This window comes from Callorhinus ursinus, unplaced genomic scaffold (genome assembly GCF_003265705.2).
Source record: "Callorhinus ursinus isolate GAN/ISIS: 27379988/994484 unplaced genomic scaffold, GSC_fseal_2.0 scaffold2, whole genome shotgun sequence".
NCBI lineage: Eukaryota > Metazoa > Chordata > Mammalia > Carnivora > Otariidae > Callorhinus > Callorhinus ursinus.
In genome coordinates, this window is record NW_027397064.1 from 45,430,597 (window position 1) to 45,447,788 (window position 17,192).

The 17,192-nt window shown below is 40.2% G+C and overlaps 1 protein-coding gene across 2 annotated transcripts in view; it reads right to left on the minus strand.

Moving 5' to 3' along the window:
* Positions 1-15,362, minus strand: part of ITGAV (integrin subunit alpha V) — a 95,564-nt gene extending 80,202 nt beyond the window's left edge. The window contains exons 1-2 of one of the 2 annotated variants that reach the window (XM_025848912.2): positions 14,850-15,362; positions 3,395-3,525 (exon numbers count right to left, since the gene is read on the minus strand). In XM_025848912.2, the coding sequence (XP_025704697.1) occupies positions 3,395-3,525; positions 14,850-15,034 (316 nt within the window). In that variant the 5' untranslated portion in view covers positions 15,035-15,362. The remainder of the gene's footprint in view (positions 1-3,394; positions 3,526-14,849) is intronic. The other variant, XM_025848922.2, reaches the window with a different exon arrangement.
* Positions 15,363-17,192: the final 1,830 nt, after the last annotated feature.

Consider the following 17,192-nt stretch of genomic DNA (forward strand, 5'->3'; position numbering starts at 1 on the left):
GCACACACAGGATCACAGGGAGGAAGGGTGAGGTCAGGGTTTTAGTCCCCTGCTCCTCCCTTCCAGTGCCTCTGGGCTGGCCACTGCCCTCTGACAAAAGCCACAGCTCCTGTCTTGTGGCTCTCTCCACCTAATCATCTGGATTCTGGGTTAATTGCTCCCTTTCCTTAACTGCTCCCTTTCCTATCTCCCTCAGGCCTAAAGGCCCAATTTTAATGAGACCTTGCACAGTACTTTTTGTAAATAGTCCTTTTACTTAAAAGCTCCTCAAACTATCCCAATTTAAGTATACCATCTCTTTCCTGGCAGCACCCCTACTAATTCAGGAGTCCAGGACAACAGTCCAGGTGGGAGACAATGGTAGCTTAGACCAGGATGTTAGCAACAGAATGTCAAGAAGCAGTTAGATTTTGATTTGCCGACACATAAAATGTCAAGCATAACTCCAGTTTTTGGCCTGAGCAACCAAAAGGATGGAATGCCATCAACTGAGATTCATTTCTTAAAATCACAAATCAATAGAAAATATGTGCAAATATATTAAAATTGGCATGCAGGACAAAGAACACTAGGGCTTACAAACAAATGCAAAGATGCTTCTCTTTCTGTTAAAGAAATGCACACTAACATAACCATATAAAACAATATAACAAATGTAATATATGATATAGATACATAATATATAAAAGAACATACAATATAAAATTGACAAAGATAAACTGATCAAAGCCAAATATGGTGATAAATGGTGCTGTCGTGGATATCAGAAAACATAACTGAAAGAGCATAAACCTCTGTGAAGAGTAATTTGCAGTATCTATCAAAACTTTAAATATACATATTTAAAATCCCCCGCTAGGACTTTATCTGACAAACATACACATTTGCACAAATACACGAGTACAAGATTTTTCACTACTACAGTGTTTATATTTACAAAAGACTAGAAACAACCTAAATGTCCAGCAATGGGAAATATGAGTTAAATAAATTAGGTTATATATACTAAAGTATAAAATACTATCAGTGATTTGCAAAGAACGAGGTAAATCTATATATATATCAATATGGAAAGGAAATATCTACAAAAGATTTATATTGCTGGAGGGGGTGGGAAAGAGTCAGGTGCCAACCAGAAATATTTAGTATATTATTATTTGCGAGGGGTTCTTTTTTTGAAGGATATACACATATGTAAGAATAAGAAAATTCTACAAAAAAACTGTGGAGAGCAATTGCCTCTAAGCAGGCTGATGTTAGAGACTCCTATATTTCACTGTATACCCTTTTGGACTATTTGAAATTTTTTGACCAAGTACATATATTATTTTTTCAATAAACAAAATAGTATATAAAGCTGGATTTCAAAAAAGTAATAAATTATCTTATACTGCATAAAAACCTATGGTGCTAAATACAGAATTATATCTGAACAGTACAACCTATAACAACTGAACTATAGTTTCATTTTATTATTTCCATTTTGTTAGAAAATATAAATGCCCTGACCATTAATATTTTGAATCACTGGTATTTCTCCATTTGTGGTAAAGTTAAGCCTATTTACATACTCTTGGGGTTTTCCAAATGTCAGTCATGTATGGAAAAAACAACAGGGTTTAATGTAGATGATTTCAAATGGAAAAAAACAAACATGACCTGATTTCTATTAAGAGTTAGTTAATGACTGACACTCATTTTGGCACTGATCAGGATGTCAAATGGAACAGTCTACATCATGATTCCTGTTTCACTAATATAATTCCCAGAACTAATATATTTTAGAACTAGCAGGAAATGATATGGAAAAAAAAATTAGTTATCTTCAGGCTTACCTTAAAATATTCTATCAAAGCCCAGCAAATCCAAATTGCTAAAAAAATTTTGTAAAACTATTTTACCAGATCAATGTCACATTATTTCTTCGAAGATTCTCTAAGTTTTCACAAATGTAGATAAATATACCAATACAAATGTGTACAGGATTATATACATTTTATTTCACAGATATAAATTAAAACTCAACTTATTTCTTCTCATCTTCCTTGTGCAATTTTTCTCCTCTCTACCATAATCCTGACTGACACAGAAATCTATCTCTGTAGATAAAATTTTAATGTTATCCAAACCATAATGCATAATTTACCCAATAAATGTGGGGTAAGTTTTTTTTTTAAGTCAACCAAATCTCCTTGAATATAAAAGACTCAACTGGTTTTGGTAGTACCACTCAAGGCATGATTAGGGAGTTGATCTACAATTGTCAGAGAGTCATTCTTTAATTTTCTGACAGAGAAAAGGACAGAAAGCCTTGCTCCCTCTTCTTAGAAGAGGTACAAAAACATTTTAATAGATTTTCCCCAGATTTCTATGGACTAACACTATTAGTTTGAAATTGAAGACACCCAAAACAGTGAAAATACAATGTATTTTTAAGGCTTTTATATACCACAAAACTGTAAGAGAAAATAATTTAAGTCTTTTGTCTTCATGTAACTTTCTCTGGGGATGTGAGTTGCTTATATACATTGTTTTGTTAAGTAGTTACATTTCAGTTAAAGTAAGTTCTTTCAAAAATTAAATGATATTAAAAAATATCAGATGGGTGGAATGAAAGGATTCAGGACAGCTGTCCCCCCACTGCCGAATGTACCACTCTGGCATATGGATTATTTTGAGCTGAAGGCACTTGAGATCCTGCAGGTTCAAAAGAAACTTTTGTCCTTCCCTTAACCACACAAAAGAAGCTAAATTGAAGGTCTTTCCCAGAATAACAGTTATTAACAGAGATAAATTTTAGCTGAGTGACCCATATGTATGGTAGAGGAAACATCTAATTATCAAACATCTGCTCTTCTGTTTTGTTTTGTTTTTTTTTAAGATTTTATTTATTTATTTGAGAGAGGGAGAGAGCATGAGTATGAGCAAGGGAGAGGGGCAGAAGGAGAGGGAGAAGCAGGCTCCCCATGGAGCAAGGAGCCCTACTTGGGGCTCCATCCCAGGACCCTGGGATCATGACCTGAGCCAAAGGCAGAGCTTAACCGACTGAGCCAGTCAGGCACCCCAAACATCTGGTTTTCTTATCACTCCATGAAATGCATTCCTTTCCTCTGAAATTCCAGGCCCCTACCCCCTTTTCTTAGTTCAGAATGACGTATATACCTCATTTTGCCTATCTTTGGAATTTCCATGTCTCCGTGGTCTCCTGGTACTTACACCTATTAAATCTGATTCTTTCCTGTTAATCTGTCTCCTATCAATTTGATTCTTAGTCCAGCTAGAAGGACCTTTAAAGGAGACAAGCATTCTTGCTCCCCAATAGGAGGGAAGGGAAAAGGGGGAGAAATATCAAATAGTATAAATTAAGAAAAGGGACCCCTGCTTCAACCTTTACCTGTTGCATCAAATTCGATTGGCTGGCACCCGCGCTGAGAAGCCCAGTCACACTTGAGGACTTGTCCTCCTTCCACAATCCCAGGCTGGGTCGTGTTTGCTTTGGGTGCTCCTACCAGAAGAAACATCCTGCTAAAACACGAATGGGGAAGATAAGATTTTAACTGGCAGAAAGCATAAACAATAACTTCTAATTTAGGAAGAGTAATCATTCTCTTGCTATTATTCACAACATTGTTTAAAACCATTCACGGAGAGCATAACCAATCTTCTAGATTCATCTGGTGTTCTTACATACATACATTGTTTAACATCGTTACTCATCCTAAAAACATAAGGCAAACTTCAGGGTTACATCTCATTTAAAAATGTGTGCTGGTCAAACTGTACACTTTAAATATATACAGTTTATCGTATGTCAATTACATGTCAAAAAAGCTGTGAAAAATGCATGCTGGCTGGAGTCTGGAACATTTTGTTTTGATTTTTGGTTTTTATATTTTGTGTTTTGGGCGTTTTTGTCTGTTTTTGTGGTCAGCTATAGACTTTCTATATCTTGAATGCTAAACAAAAAAAATATATATATATAAATGATTCTAAAGTATGGCAATTCTATGGGATGCCTGTGTGGCTTAGTAGGTTAAGCGTCTGTCTTTTGCTCAGGTCATGATCCTGGGGTCCTGGGATTGAGCCCCACGTAGGGCTCCCTGCTCAGTAGAGAGCCTGCTTCTCTCTCTGCCTCCCACTCCCCTTGCTTGTGCTGTCAAATAAATAAAATCTTAAAAAAAATAAAGTATGGCAATTCTAAATATTAATATTTTTCCTTTTGGAAAACTTGTTTCAGAACTGTTCTATTTCATTTTAAGTGACTATCAGATTTCTCTCTTCCGAGGATTAATCAATCCCTGGCCAAAGAATAGGATCAGTATTCAATTTCTTATCAGGATAAAATGAGCAGAAGACAGAATAATCAGGAGTTGAGTTTTTAATCAAAAGAGACTTTTTCTTTAGTTTTTTTCCTATTCATTCAGAAAAAGAAATGGATTGAGTGTCTGCTCTACATAAAGCACAGTGCTGGGTGCTGGAGGCACCACGATGAATAACACAACCTTGGTTTCTGCTCTTGGTGGAGTTTACATTCCATTTGGGGAGAATATAACCAAGGAAATTAGTCATGGTTACAAGTGTTCTGAAGGAAACCAACAATTGACTGAGAGAGATTATTTGGAAATAGGGAGAGGAAACCTTCTTTAGATAAAGGAAAGTTATCTTTAAGGAATGGAAGGGAAAGACCTCCTTTAGATAAAGAAAAGTCTAAGGAAGTTTCCTGTAAAGAATGAAGAGAGACCTCATTTAGATAAAGTAGCAAGGACATTTATTTCTAAATAAACCGAGATGTAAAGGATTAGAAAGTCACCAAGTAGTGTTTGTGTGTCAGCGGTCAGGGGCCAGCAGAGAAAGGTGGGATCAGGGAGTGGCATGAAGTGGTAGATGGGAGCACCCCAGGCAGTGGGACAAAGACCCTAGGCAAGAAAGAGCTTAGTCTCCAAGAGTTTCAAGAAAAGAGGTGTGGCTGAGGCAGGAGAGCAAGCTGAGAGTGACAGAAGATAAAGGTGGGAAGCTTGGCAAGAGCTAAATTAAGCAGGGCAATTCAGATAGGGTAAAACTTTGGATTTTATCATAAGGTCCATGTGAAGCCTTGGAATTTTTTTTTAAGCAAAAGGATGATACAATCTAATAAAGAAAACTAAATTTGGAGCCTTCTGGGAATAGGATTAAGGAGGGAAGGGAGCAAAATGGAACAAGGAAAGCAAGAGATTTAGCAGCTGAGAGATGACAGTGACCTAGATTGGGAGGGCAGATGAAGAAAGAGAGAGGTGCGCAGACTTGGGAAATATCTGAGGGCAGAATGAACAGGCATCGCTGGTGGCTTGCATAAGGGGGAAAGGGAAGATTAAAAAATGTCACCTGGGTTTCCTTCAGGAGTGCATGAATAGGAGAACCATTTCCTGAACAAAAAAAACTTCAAGAATCGGGAAGCAGAAGGCAGATTAAGTATTTACAGGAAAACCAAGAATTCAGTTCTCAATGTTAGTCAGAAACATCTGTGAGACACCTAATTGCTAGTCAGGAGCTCTGAAGAGAGTTTTGCCTTAGAGATAATGTACTGAGAATGTCAACTTAGAATAGATGGGTTCACACAGAGAGAAGCTTCAGAAGGAAGACGGCCAAAGAGCGAGCTCTGAGGAGCAATGGCATTTAGGAGTCAGGCAGAGAAAGAGCAAAGAGTAAAACAGAATGAGAAGAAATTGATTGAAGTATAAAAGAAAACAGGATATAGTTATATACAAAAGGCCCTAAATAAATGCTATCACCACTATTTCATTTCCTTATTAACAGTCACTTAAATTCTAGCAAAGAAAATACTTAATTGCTTTTCACTTTTTTGTAAAGTTATGAACATACATTTTAATATGGGATGTACTCATTTTAACCTTTATTTATCAATTTCAATTTCATTTCTTCTGGGTGGTATTTGCTAAATCATACTTAAACTAGTCAAGAGCTGGCTGCATGAATGGCTGGGTTACAGGAATCCTGCTTTCTGATATTTCCATACTCAAAATAAAGGCAAAACTCCCAACCGAACCACACCCTGTTTAATAAAGCTTTATGCAGTCATATTTGGCATCAGTAAAACATCAATGCTGGCTCTTTCTCATCATAGCCAACTGAGTTTTCATTCGGCAGGAAAAATAAAATAAGGTCATGAGTAAGAGAGCCCTTACCCCCCATGAATAAGAGAGCACTAAGCGTTGTCATACTCTCCTTACTGCAGTAGAGCTGGGTAACAGCTAAATTACATATATATGTATGAAATTTTCCATTTCAACAGGTCAAAAAATTTGGCCACAAAAATCATAAGACTTCCCCCATTCATCTGGATAAAATGATTTTTGAGTACATGACAGGGAAAAAGAGTATTTCAGACAAGTGTACTTTTCAAGGTCTTTACCTGAAAAGACATGGGATCAATTCCTGCAATAGTCCTAATAAGCATAATACAAGCACAGGTATGCATATGGTTTCAGTGCTATGGATAACAGCCAGGTTCCAGATGAGGACAGAAAAGGTGGTTCTCAGGATGTGCCTAGAAATCTACAAGCAAAACTCATTTCTGGACTGTCATCACAGCGCATGTTACAGAATCTTTCATAATTTTTTTTTCAAAGCTTATTCTTCCTATCTAATAATAAATTGCTTCCTTGAAAGTGGGGGACTCTAATTTATCTTTGTGTTTGCCACATAACCAACACTCAAGAAAAGTTTTTTTCTTTTTTTTTTAAGATTTTATTTATTTGAGAGAGAGAGAGTGAGAGCACGAGGTGGGGGTGGAGGGGCAGGAGGTGGAGGGAGAGGGAGAGGGAGAAGCAGACTCCCCGCTGAGCAGGGAGCCTGATGCAAGGCTCAATCCAGGATCCTGAGATCATGACCTGTGCCAAAGGCAGATGCTTCACTGACTGAGCCACCATGGCACCCCAAGAAAAGTTTTTTAAATTGACAGGTAAGTAGTAAGTAAACTGGATAGTTACAGGTCTCAATCTTAAAACAGCCATGTATAAATAGGCCATTTCCACTATCACCAACCCCTTGAGAATGCAGAAATCATCCTCTATTAAACATCCACTTATTTAAATTACCCTTAAAATAATTTATGTAACATCTCCTCTTAATCTTGGATTTCAGATACCTTCTTTACTTGGGCACTATAAGACAGAGCGAGGGCTGGGAAGTTACTAGTGGATGTGGACTTAGGCAAAGACAGAAAAAGGACACAGGAGAAGGGTTCTGAATGAAAACTGCACTCCACTGGCAACACAAAGCTCACCTTCCTTGGACGAGACCAGGAACAAGGCTGCTGCTTTTCATCAGACCATTTTCACATTGTAGGCATGAAATGATAGTAATTAGATGTACTAATATGGGTGTTCATCATGTTTTCCTAAGCGTACCTTCATGTACAGTCTTGCACATTGGTGAAATGCCACAGAAAAGGTCGAATAATATAAAAGGAATGTGTGAGCATTGTCAATTTGTAAATGCTAGGTTAATGGGGGGGGGGGAAGCTGAGGAATAAAAGCGCTTTGTCCGAAGTGTCAACATGATATTAAGTTACTTACAGTATTACAGAAAGTTTATAAAAGAGAAAAATGGAAAGACGGAAAAGGTAAACTACCTTAGATAAATGTTAAGTCCTAAGAGGGAGTTGTATAGAGGAAAAATTAAATATTTGTAGAGAATAGGGTATAGGATGATAAAAGAGGATATTTGAGAAAATTAATGAATATAAAAGCAACACATATTACAGAAAACAAAAGCCTGTTGATGTGTATTTGGAAGGTGAATTCTATGTCATGTTTCTTTCTGCCACAATAATAGAATGGTCTGTTAATGAAATGTTTTATAAAAATTAAGTAATTATTACTCTAAGTTCATCTAAGAATTAATGTCTACAACAGCTTAGTTAGGATAAGACAAGTTACAGCGCTGAAGAAATTCTGCAATATAAGCAACACTAACAGACAGTCTGATACTATAGGTTACAATCACGCGATATAAATTAATTCAGAAAGTCACTTCTGAATCTCTGAGCCTCGCTTTCCTCTTCTATATAACAATGTCCACTATAATTACTTTCAAAAATTTCTGAATGTGGATAGTAGACAACAGAAAAATCTGAAAGCATCATAAAAATACAAGATGACGGCACTGGAATTAAAAAGTAGGAAATTTAATAGCCAAAATCTGTTTTCAAAGGGCTTTTTTTCCCCGTTTCCTCAAAGGACCATTAATTAACTTAAATGCAAGATCTCAAGAGGAAAAAAAGGAAGAAGAGTACCAAACAGGGTACTTGCAATATTTCCTGACAACAGTGAAGAACTAGGGAACATACACAGGGTTACTTGAGGCTGACAAGAGACTTCACTGCTTGGCCGCAAAAATCTGAAGCTGAGTTTCATATGCCTACAGCCTTCTCCTGCTAGACTCCATCTCCCTCCAAAAAGTCTACCCACGAACAGTATCAGGATGCTCATCCTCACCATTCTTCTCAAATGACTTGAGAAATTTCCATTATGTGATTTCAACATCAAGGTTTACATACATGAGCACACTATTAATTAACATTATGCCAATAAATTCTAAAAGATAAAGGGCAGAGTGTGTGCTGGGGGAGGAAGGAGGAGTAGAAGAAAGAGGCAGAGGGCGTGGGGAGAAAGTCAGGGAGAAGGCTGGGGGGCAGAGGATGGAAAAGAAGAAGAGGGAAGCGAGGCAGAGGAGAAGTGGGAAAAGATAAAGGGGAGATGAGAAGGGAGAAGGAAGAGGAAGTGAGAGAGACAAGAGATCAGAGAAACCAACCAGGAGGATGCCCTTCGGATGCACTTCCTACCCAAAGTGTACTTTAAGAGCAGTTGCTTCAGGGAATGTGACCTTCAGTACCACGGAGAGGCAACCAGCCAAACAATGACAAGTCCTTTTTTTAAACCCTCCAGATGAACTAAGTTACTTGGCTGCTTTCAGCACGGACTTCTCCAAGATAGAGCATGTTTAATATAGTTGGCTGACTCTGGGTGGACCAATGAATGAGACTTCATCAAAAGCAACTTTTGAAAAATTATCATACATATATGAAAAATGAGTATAAAATAGCACGGCATGAATGTTTTTTCAGAGCTGTAATTCCAGGCTCAGATTTACTTTTCATAAAAAAAAAAAAAAATGTTAGAGTCAACATATATATGATGTAAAACAGGCACAGTAACTGTAAATTCTATACATTTTCTGTTTTCTTTTATAAGATCTTATAAACCCTGGGTCTTAATCAGGAGAAATCAACAGAGTTTGCTTTTTAAATAATAAGCCTGTAGTCTATATATGTATATTATTTATGATAAGAATAAAGAACCAATATAGCCAGATCCACACTAAGTTCACAAAAATGAGCTGGCATCACCTTTATAAAGGGTTATGAAGATGGTTAACAATGGTGAGGGGGAGAAATGGTGCATGAACATTGAAAAGGACATGTGGATTGTGACAGATTGAAATGGTCTTCATTCAAGGAAAGCAGTCTGGAGTTTCTCTCTAGCCACGGGAGCACTGCTGAGGAAATTTTAGTAGAATACCAGATCAAAAAGATGCTTCAGAAAGATAAAACTATTAGGAACACTTAAGATCTAAGAGCCAAATGATGGGCAAAGTGATGAGGATCTGAGTGCCACAGACCACTCTCAGGACCGTGCTGAAATAAGGAGGCTGAAGTCGAAATGGAAAGCAGAGATGAATGCAAGAAACATTAACAACCAAGAATTTCTAGGACCTTCTGTCTGGTGACTAATCACTGACTAATATTAGCGGAGTACAGGAGGAGAGACAAAGAAAAATAGAAAATGAGAGGGAGGAATATGAAATTATTTCCAGGGCAAGAGAGAAAATGATGGCACCATTAATAGAAACAAAGGTGCAACTGACCCCACTTGGTGAAAAAGATCTCATTTTTCGTTGAGGTAAGATGGGCTAGTCAAGGAGAAATGACCCATAAGCTGCTGGAATATGAAGTTGGAGCTCTATTTTTAAATCCAAGATGCTGCCAGGGAAGCAGTTTTATTTTAAAAGCTCTCCAGGTGCTGCAAACAGGAAGTTAGGATGGAGAACTACCGAATGTTCTGCAAGACCTTCTGTGACAAGGGCACACTCACCCTCACTTTGTCCTTGGGGTCATAGGAACATGAACTGTAAATAAGTCTTCATTAGTGTTTATTTTTTTAAAAGATTTTTTTAATTTATTTGAGAGAGACAGAGCGAGTGCACGGAGGGGCAGAGGGAGAGGGAGGTGAGAAGCAGACTCCCCTCTGAGCTGGAAGCCCAACTGGGGCCTCGATCTCTCCACTCTGAGATCATGACCTGGAATCAAGAGGCTGATGCTTAACTGAGCCACCCAAGGGCCCCAGGATTCATTAGTGTTTAACAGGGAAAAAGGCGAGAATTCTAATCCAGTGTTGCTCATTATAGCATTATTTAAAAATAAACACAGAGGTAAAATGAGAACCGTATAACTTATATTTGAAGAATAAGTTAAGAAAATCATCCAATTACTTTCTTCTTAAAAATTAAAATTTGAACAGGAAAATTAAATGGAATTTAAATTTCATAGCCTGTCTTTTGATCCCACCTTGCCCCCTATCCCACATCAATCCACCCAAACAAACAGAGATTGAAAACCCAAGGCGCCTGGGTCACTCAGCCAGTTAAGCATCTGCATTCGGCTCAGGTCATGATCCCAGGGTCCTGAAATCGAGCCCCACATGCTGAGCAGGGAGTTTTCTTCTCCCTCTGCCACACTCTCTCTCAAGTAAATTTTAAAAATCTTAAAAAAAAAAAAAAAGACTGAAAACCCTTCCGGCCTCAGTGTCCTCATCCATAAGAATGAGTTTATCCGCTTCCCTACTTCCCCTGGTGGTTTGTGCTATAGAGTGAAGTGAGATATCATAAGTACATAAGTAAAAGTGCTTTGTAATTTATAAAACAGGCTAACCAACATAAGATATCATTATTATAATTAAACCCGGGGTACAATTTTTAATTTTTCCAATTATTCCCCATAAGACAAATGTGACTCTACTTCATGGCCTATATATGATCTTTAAATTTTATGTAAGTTTGGCAATATAGTCACTGTAAATTAACACATACAAGACAAAAAGTTATGGAATGCTAACTTTTTTTTCCATATTTTAAATCACAATTTTTGTGACTTTTCACTTTAAACCTAGGACTCATTACTGGAGGGATTTTCTTGAGGACTCACCTTAATATTTTTCCTTAGTTAATTTATTTCTCTTTTTCTTTAATAAACAGTGATTCATTACTTTTCACAACAATATGGAAATAATTCAATACCAATTTTTAATAACAACAAAGTGAGATCTAAAATAATTGTTCTGGGTACTTATTTATTTTTTAATTTAATTTGATTTTTATTTATTTTAGAGAGAGAGAGAGAAAGAGCATGCAAAGGAGCAGGGGGAGAGGGAGAGACCGAATCCCAAGCAGACTCCTATGCTGAGCTCAGAGCCCAACGCAGCTCAATCTCAGGACCCTGGGATCAGTTTGGGCGCTCAACTGACTGAGCCACCCAGGCGCCCCCCTGCTGTGGGTATTTCGACACCAAAAGAAACCAGAAGAGACAGGAGAAGACTTCATTACTGTTGCTTCCTCATTAATCCAGGCATTCTTCCTTCAGGAGAAAGGAATCTTTAATTAGCAAACATTTTCTTCTTTTTCTTTTAGAAGTTTATAATCACACCAAATAACAACAACAATAAATGCAGCTGCTAATATAAATGGCATCCTTATATACCTTGGATTCCAATGCTTGTTAAATTTAAAGGCATCCTTTACAAAATTAAGCATAATTTTACATTAATCTTTGTTAAATCTGAAAAGTTCAGTAACTAGAAATCTGTTTCTATGTATTTTGTTTTTTTTTTAAAGTCTCAAAATTGATGTATATTTTTAAGGTAGGCTACATCTAGAGCTCACTTGTCCATCAGTAACAAAGTCACCGATGAACATTTCAAAATACTATATGGAACCAGACCCAACTCAATTTTACCTTACCATGGAAGGCCCACATGAGAGGTCATGTAACCTGTGGGTTCATAATATATTCAATGACTGTAATGATTAGTCAAAGATTAGCCATCCAGCCTTGTAATCAAAACTAGTCAACATCTCATGCCAACCGTTCGATATTACTGCATTTTCCACAGTAACAACACTTACAGTTTATCATCTTGTCGTTATCTTTATACTACTAAACTCAGAGGACTGCCACAAAATTACTCCCACCATTTGCAAAACATTCCATCAACTATGAAGTATTTAAGTGTTAACTCTTGCTAATTTAAGTACCAACTCTTGACAAAGGACAATACATATTTTTAAAACTATTAGAATTTCTTAAATTAATTAAATCTAAAAGAGCACCCCTGAGAACTAAAATCTGTACCATAAAGGCACACACTTCAAAATATCTGGAAACAGGGGCACCTGGGTGGCTCAATCGTTAAGCATCTGCCTTTGGCTCAGGTCATGACCCCAGGGTCCTGGGATCCAGCTTAGGTTAGCAGGGAGCCTGCTTCTCCCTCTCCCACTCCCCCTGCTTGTGTTCCCTCTCCCGCTGTGTCTCTCTCTGTCAAATAAATAAATAAAATCTAAAAAAAAAAAAAATCTGGAAACAAAAAACATTTTAAATAACAGATAAGGCTGACAAAATGATTAAGTCAAAAGACAAGGTAGAAAATGTTGCCCAAGTTAACATTTTTTTTTTTTTTTGCTTTTGACCCGGTGGGCACAAGGTAAAGGAACAATAGACTCTATTGCAAGCTCCACTAATTACCAGAAAGTTGCTTTCATTGTACTGTCTGCTCTGGTAACAGTTACTGCTCATCCTACAGTGGAACTCAAGGGTCTGAGCTCAATTCTCTAATATTCAGTTTTGATTCCCTAATATCTTTTTAATTTTTTATTGTTATGTTAATCACCATACATTACATCATTAGTTCTTGATGTAGTGTTCCATGATTCATTGTTTGTGCATAACACCCAGTGCTCCGCGCAGAATGTGCCCTCTTTAATACCCATCACCAGGCTAACCCATCCCCCCACCCTCCTCCCCTCTAGAACCCTCAGTTTGTTTTTCAGAGTCCATGGTCTCTCATAGTTCTTCTCCCCCTCTGACTTACTCCACTTCATTCTTCCCCTCCTGCTATCTTCTTCTTTTTCTTTTTTCTTAACGTATGTTGCATTATTTGTTTCAGAAGTACAGATCTGTGATTCAACAGTCTTGCACAATTCACAGCGCTCACCATAGCACATACCCTACCCAATGTCTATCACCCAGCCACCCCATCCCCCCCAACCCCCACCACTCCAGCAACACTGTTTCCTGAGATTAAGAATTCCTCATATCAGTGAGATCATATGATACATGTCTTTCTCTGATTGACTTATTTCACTCAGCATAACACCCTCCAGTTCCAGCCACGTCAGATCTCATTCCTTTTGATGGCTGAACAATTATTTTTTTATCATTCTGGAAAATTTATGCTCAACAGAAAGCACTGAAACTGGAGACAACAAAACTGAGTTCACTACATAAGACAATTGTCTAGTTTTCACTAACTGCTTCCAACCAATTTACTGTTGCAAAGGTTGTCACCAAAATGAATGGTAATCAATACTTGCACAATAAGAATAAATCCTGCTGAACCTTCTAACAGTCATGAAATAATATTTAGATCATCCTCAAATTAGGAACGAATGAGTTGAAAGAATGGTCTTATCCAAGTACTGGCCATCAAAATTGGCCTCCCTTTCCCCCCTCAATATAGAGAAATGTAGAAGGGGGAAAAAAGTTACAATTTCTAAGAGCTTGTAAAGAGCCCTAAGAAAAGTTTTGCCTCTTGAAAACAAGATTTAAACATCAGAAGACATCTAGTGAACATTTATTAAATCAGTATTTCTAACGCTAATATGGGGGTGAGGTGGTGACAATGAGGTCAGCGTTCGTTAAAGTCAGAGACAACTTTGAATCCAATAATGACATTAACTCTGTTACAAATCCTGACGGCCTTTTGCAACGTGAAACGCTGGCAATTTGAAAACGTAACTGAATTCTTAAATAGTGCAGTATTCAAATGACCTGGAGTGAATGAAAACTCAGCAAACACCCTTGTTCTTTCTGAACAATGACCTAAATAATGAATCACTATAAAAAGAACACATGACACACTCAATTCATCTGTTCACCCTCACATGTGCAAAGGTCTGTCAGTACCAGAGATAAGACACAATGAATTCACTACGACCGTCTGGTCACTTTAGTCATCAGAAAGTCTGTAAAAGGAGTAAATGAGAAACAGAATCAGAGAGGCGGAAAGTGTGGGGGAGGGCTCGTGCAGGGAGAGCGAAAGGGACTGGTGTCTAAGTCTGTGAAGCAGACAGGCTACGGGGAAGGCGAACTGGTACCCGAGAAAAAGAAGTTCGGAAATGAGACGGTCCAAGTCCGGGACACCAGCGGGGACGGCGCGGAGTCCGGCGGGACCCGCCTTTGTTGCTTTCCCACTTCCCCCGAATTTTAAGCACAAGTCTGCCTCAAAGCTGTTTCTCTTGAGGATAGGAGAGAGGGGGAACTGAGGGGAGGTGGTGGGGGCCGCGGGGGTTCACTTCCCCAGATATTTCATCCACCCAGAACCTAAACCCCCCGGTGGGGGTGGGAGGGCACAGACAGACAAACGCCGGGATTCCTCCCGGAGACTCTCCCTCGGGAAACGGAGGGTGGGTGCGCGCGGTGGGGGAGGGGGCTGATTCCCCTTCCAAGTGCGGCCACTTACGAAGACGCGCTGGGCACGAAGAAATCCACCGCGAAGCCGAAGTAACTTCCTTCGGGGCCGGAGTATTCGGCAGGACTGTCCACGTCGAGGTTGAAGGCGCCGCAAAGAGGCAGCAGGAATCCGGGAAGAAGGAACAGGAGGCGGCGAGGGCGAAGGCGTAGCCGCCGCCGCGGCGGAGAAGACATCGCCGAAGTGCGCGCGGCGCGCCGAGGCCGGAGCCGCGGCCACCCCTCCCGGAGCGCACGGTGTCCGCGGCCCGCCGCCGCCGTCTTCGCACGCCGAAACTTGCCCGTCACTCGCTTCACGGCGAGTCCCGGACAGCGCCGGAGGAGGCAGGAGGGCTGAGCTGCCGAGCGGCCGCCCGGGAAGTGGGGCGCAGGGCGCGCGGGGCGGGGACAGCAGCGCTGGCGGCCCCTTGCCTCGCTCCAGCTCGGCCGCTCAGCGCCTGGGCTCCGGCTGGGGACTGCGCGGGTGAGCGCCGCACCCCCCCCCCCGCCCCCGCCTGAGTGCGGCGGCTGGCGGCGGGAGGAGGCGGTGAAGGGGGAGGGGCCGGCCCGGGAGGCCGGGCCGCCGCGCAGGAGGAAGTGAAGGAGGAGAGTCGCCCTGCGACTGGGGAGAGCTGAGCGCACTTCCGTGCGCGGTGTCGCCTCCTGTCCCGGGAGCGAGGTGCCTGTGCCAAGGCCGCCGTCCCTCAGAGTCCCCGGCAGCGGCCGCGCTGTCGGACGAGGGCCTCAGACCCAGCTCCGGAGGGCTAGTGATGGACGAAGGGGTGGCCGAGCATCCCAACCCGCTCACGTCCAAGGGCACCCCACGCTCCCCGGTCCCGCCGGGAACTCGCGTGCGACTTTTGTTTAGAAGTGAGGAAAGCTTTATTCGCCTCTCGGTTTCTGCTCCTTAAAACCCTGGCAGGCTCTCACAAACGAAACTCTATAATTAATGGTCGTTTGCCTCCCCCACTCTCCCACACACACTGAACTTAATTATAAACTTCAAGAATGTTAGCACAGCCTCTTCGAGGCGAGTTGTGTTAAAGCTGAACTTGAAGGATCGGCAAAGCAAAGAATTGGCAGTAATAGTTTTAAATCAAGGCAAACTAGTCGAACCTTATTATAGTTTATTAGCTGACGTTGTGTGATTTCGAATAACTATCACTGATTAAAGACATTTGGGTAGAAGTATCATTTTAGAGTTGGAAGAAGGAATGTGCACCAGTGAAGTAAGGCCGCTCTGGACATGTTGCTTTTGGTGTGTTTCATGGCGTCCAGGCTCCTGACAGTTCAACTGAGAGACTCGAGAGCAGGATCCCTGACCTCTTTCTTTATATTCTGTAGTCCTACCACCTTGCCAGGCAGAGTGAGCCATCAATAAAATGTTGAAAGGAGTTGAAATGATGAGTAAACTTTGCCCAGGGACGTGACTATCCTATATTATGTATCATGTGCTGAAGAATTTGGTGAACAAGACTGAGAGTATAAATGCATTGCATAGACCTTAACAACTTACAAGTACTAGAACAGTAATTTTGGATTATTTTCCCAAAGTAGCTATTAAAAATCAATCACAATGCACATTCATCTCATAGCTTTTAATTAATCCTGTGAAGGAATATGTATATAAGGAGAAATGAAATGTCTACTTTGAATTTATAGTACTTAATTGCATTATATATTTTGATTCTTAAATTTGTCTAAAAAAATATGCAGCAAAACCTTGCCCATGTTTCACAAACCATGGACTAGCACTTGTCTAAAAGGAAATTACCATGTGAGACAGATGATCCTACACAAAAACACAAAAATACTAATGTACCTTTCCCCTCACTGTGTTCCAGATGCACCTAAGAGGCATAAGCTCAAAGGGGCTTTTATTTCTTAAAAGCCTGATAACCAATCCCCTTGGAAATCCATCCAGACAAGAAGGGCAGAAGAGTGTGGAGGTTTAAACTTGGCAGAAAGTTTAGTTTTAGTAAGCCCTCCCACTCCCCAACTCCTTTTTTTTTTTTTTTAAGATTTTATTTATTTATTTGACAGAGATAGGGAGAGCAGGAACACAAGCAGGGGGGAGTGGGAGAGGGAGAAGCGGGCTTCCTGCCCAGCAGAGAGCCCAATGTGGACTCTATCCCAGGACCCTGGGATCATGACCTGAGCGGAAGGCAGACGCTTAACGACTGAGCCACCCAGGGGCCCACTCCAATCCCCAACTTCTGATTCAGGACAGAGATCCAACAGACCAGAAGAAGGGAGGAAGAAAAACAGGAAAAGGAAGAATCCAAAGCAATAGCAACATCTATGTGTATTTCGGCAACACCGAAATTGAGTGAACTCTGGACCTCATTTCTATTAG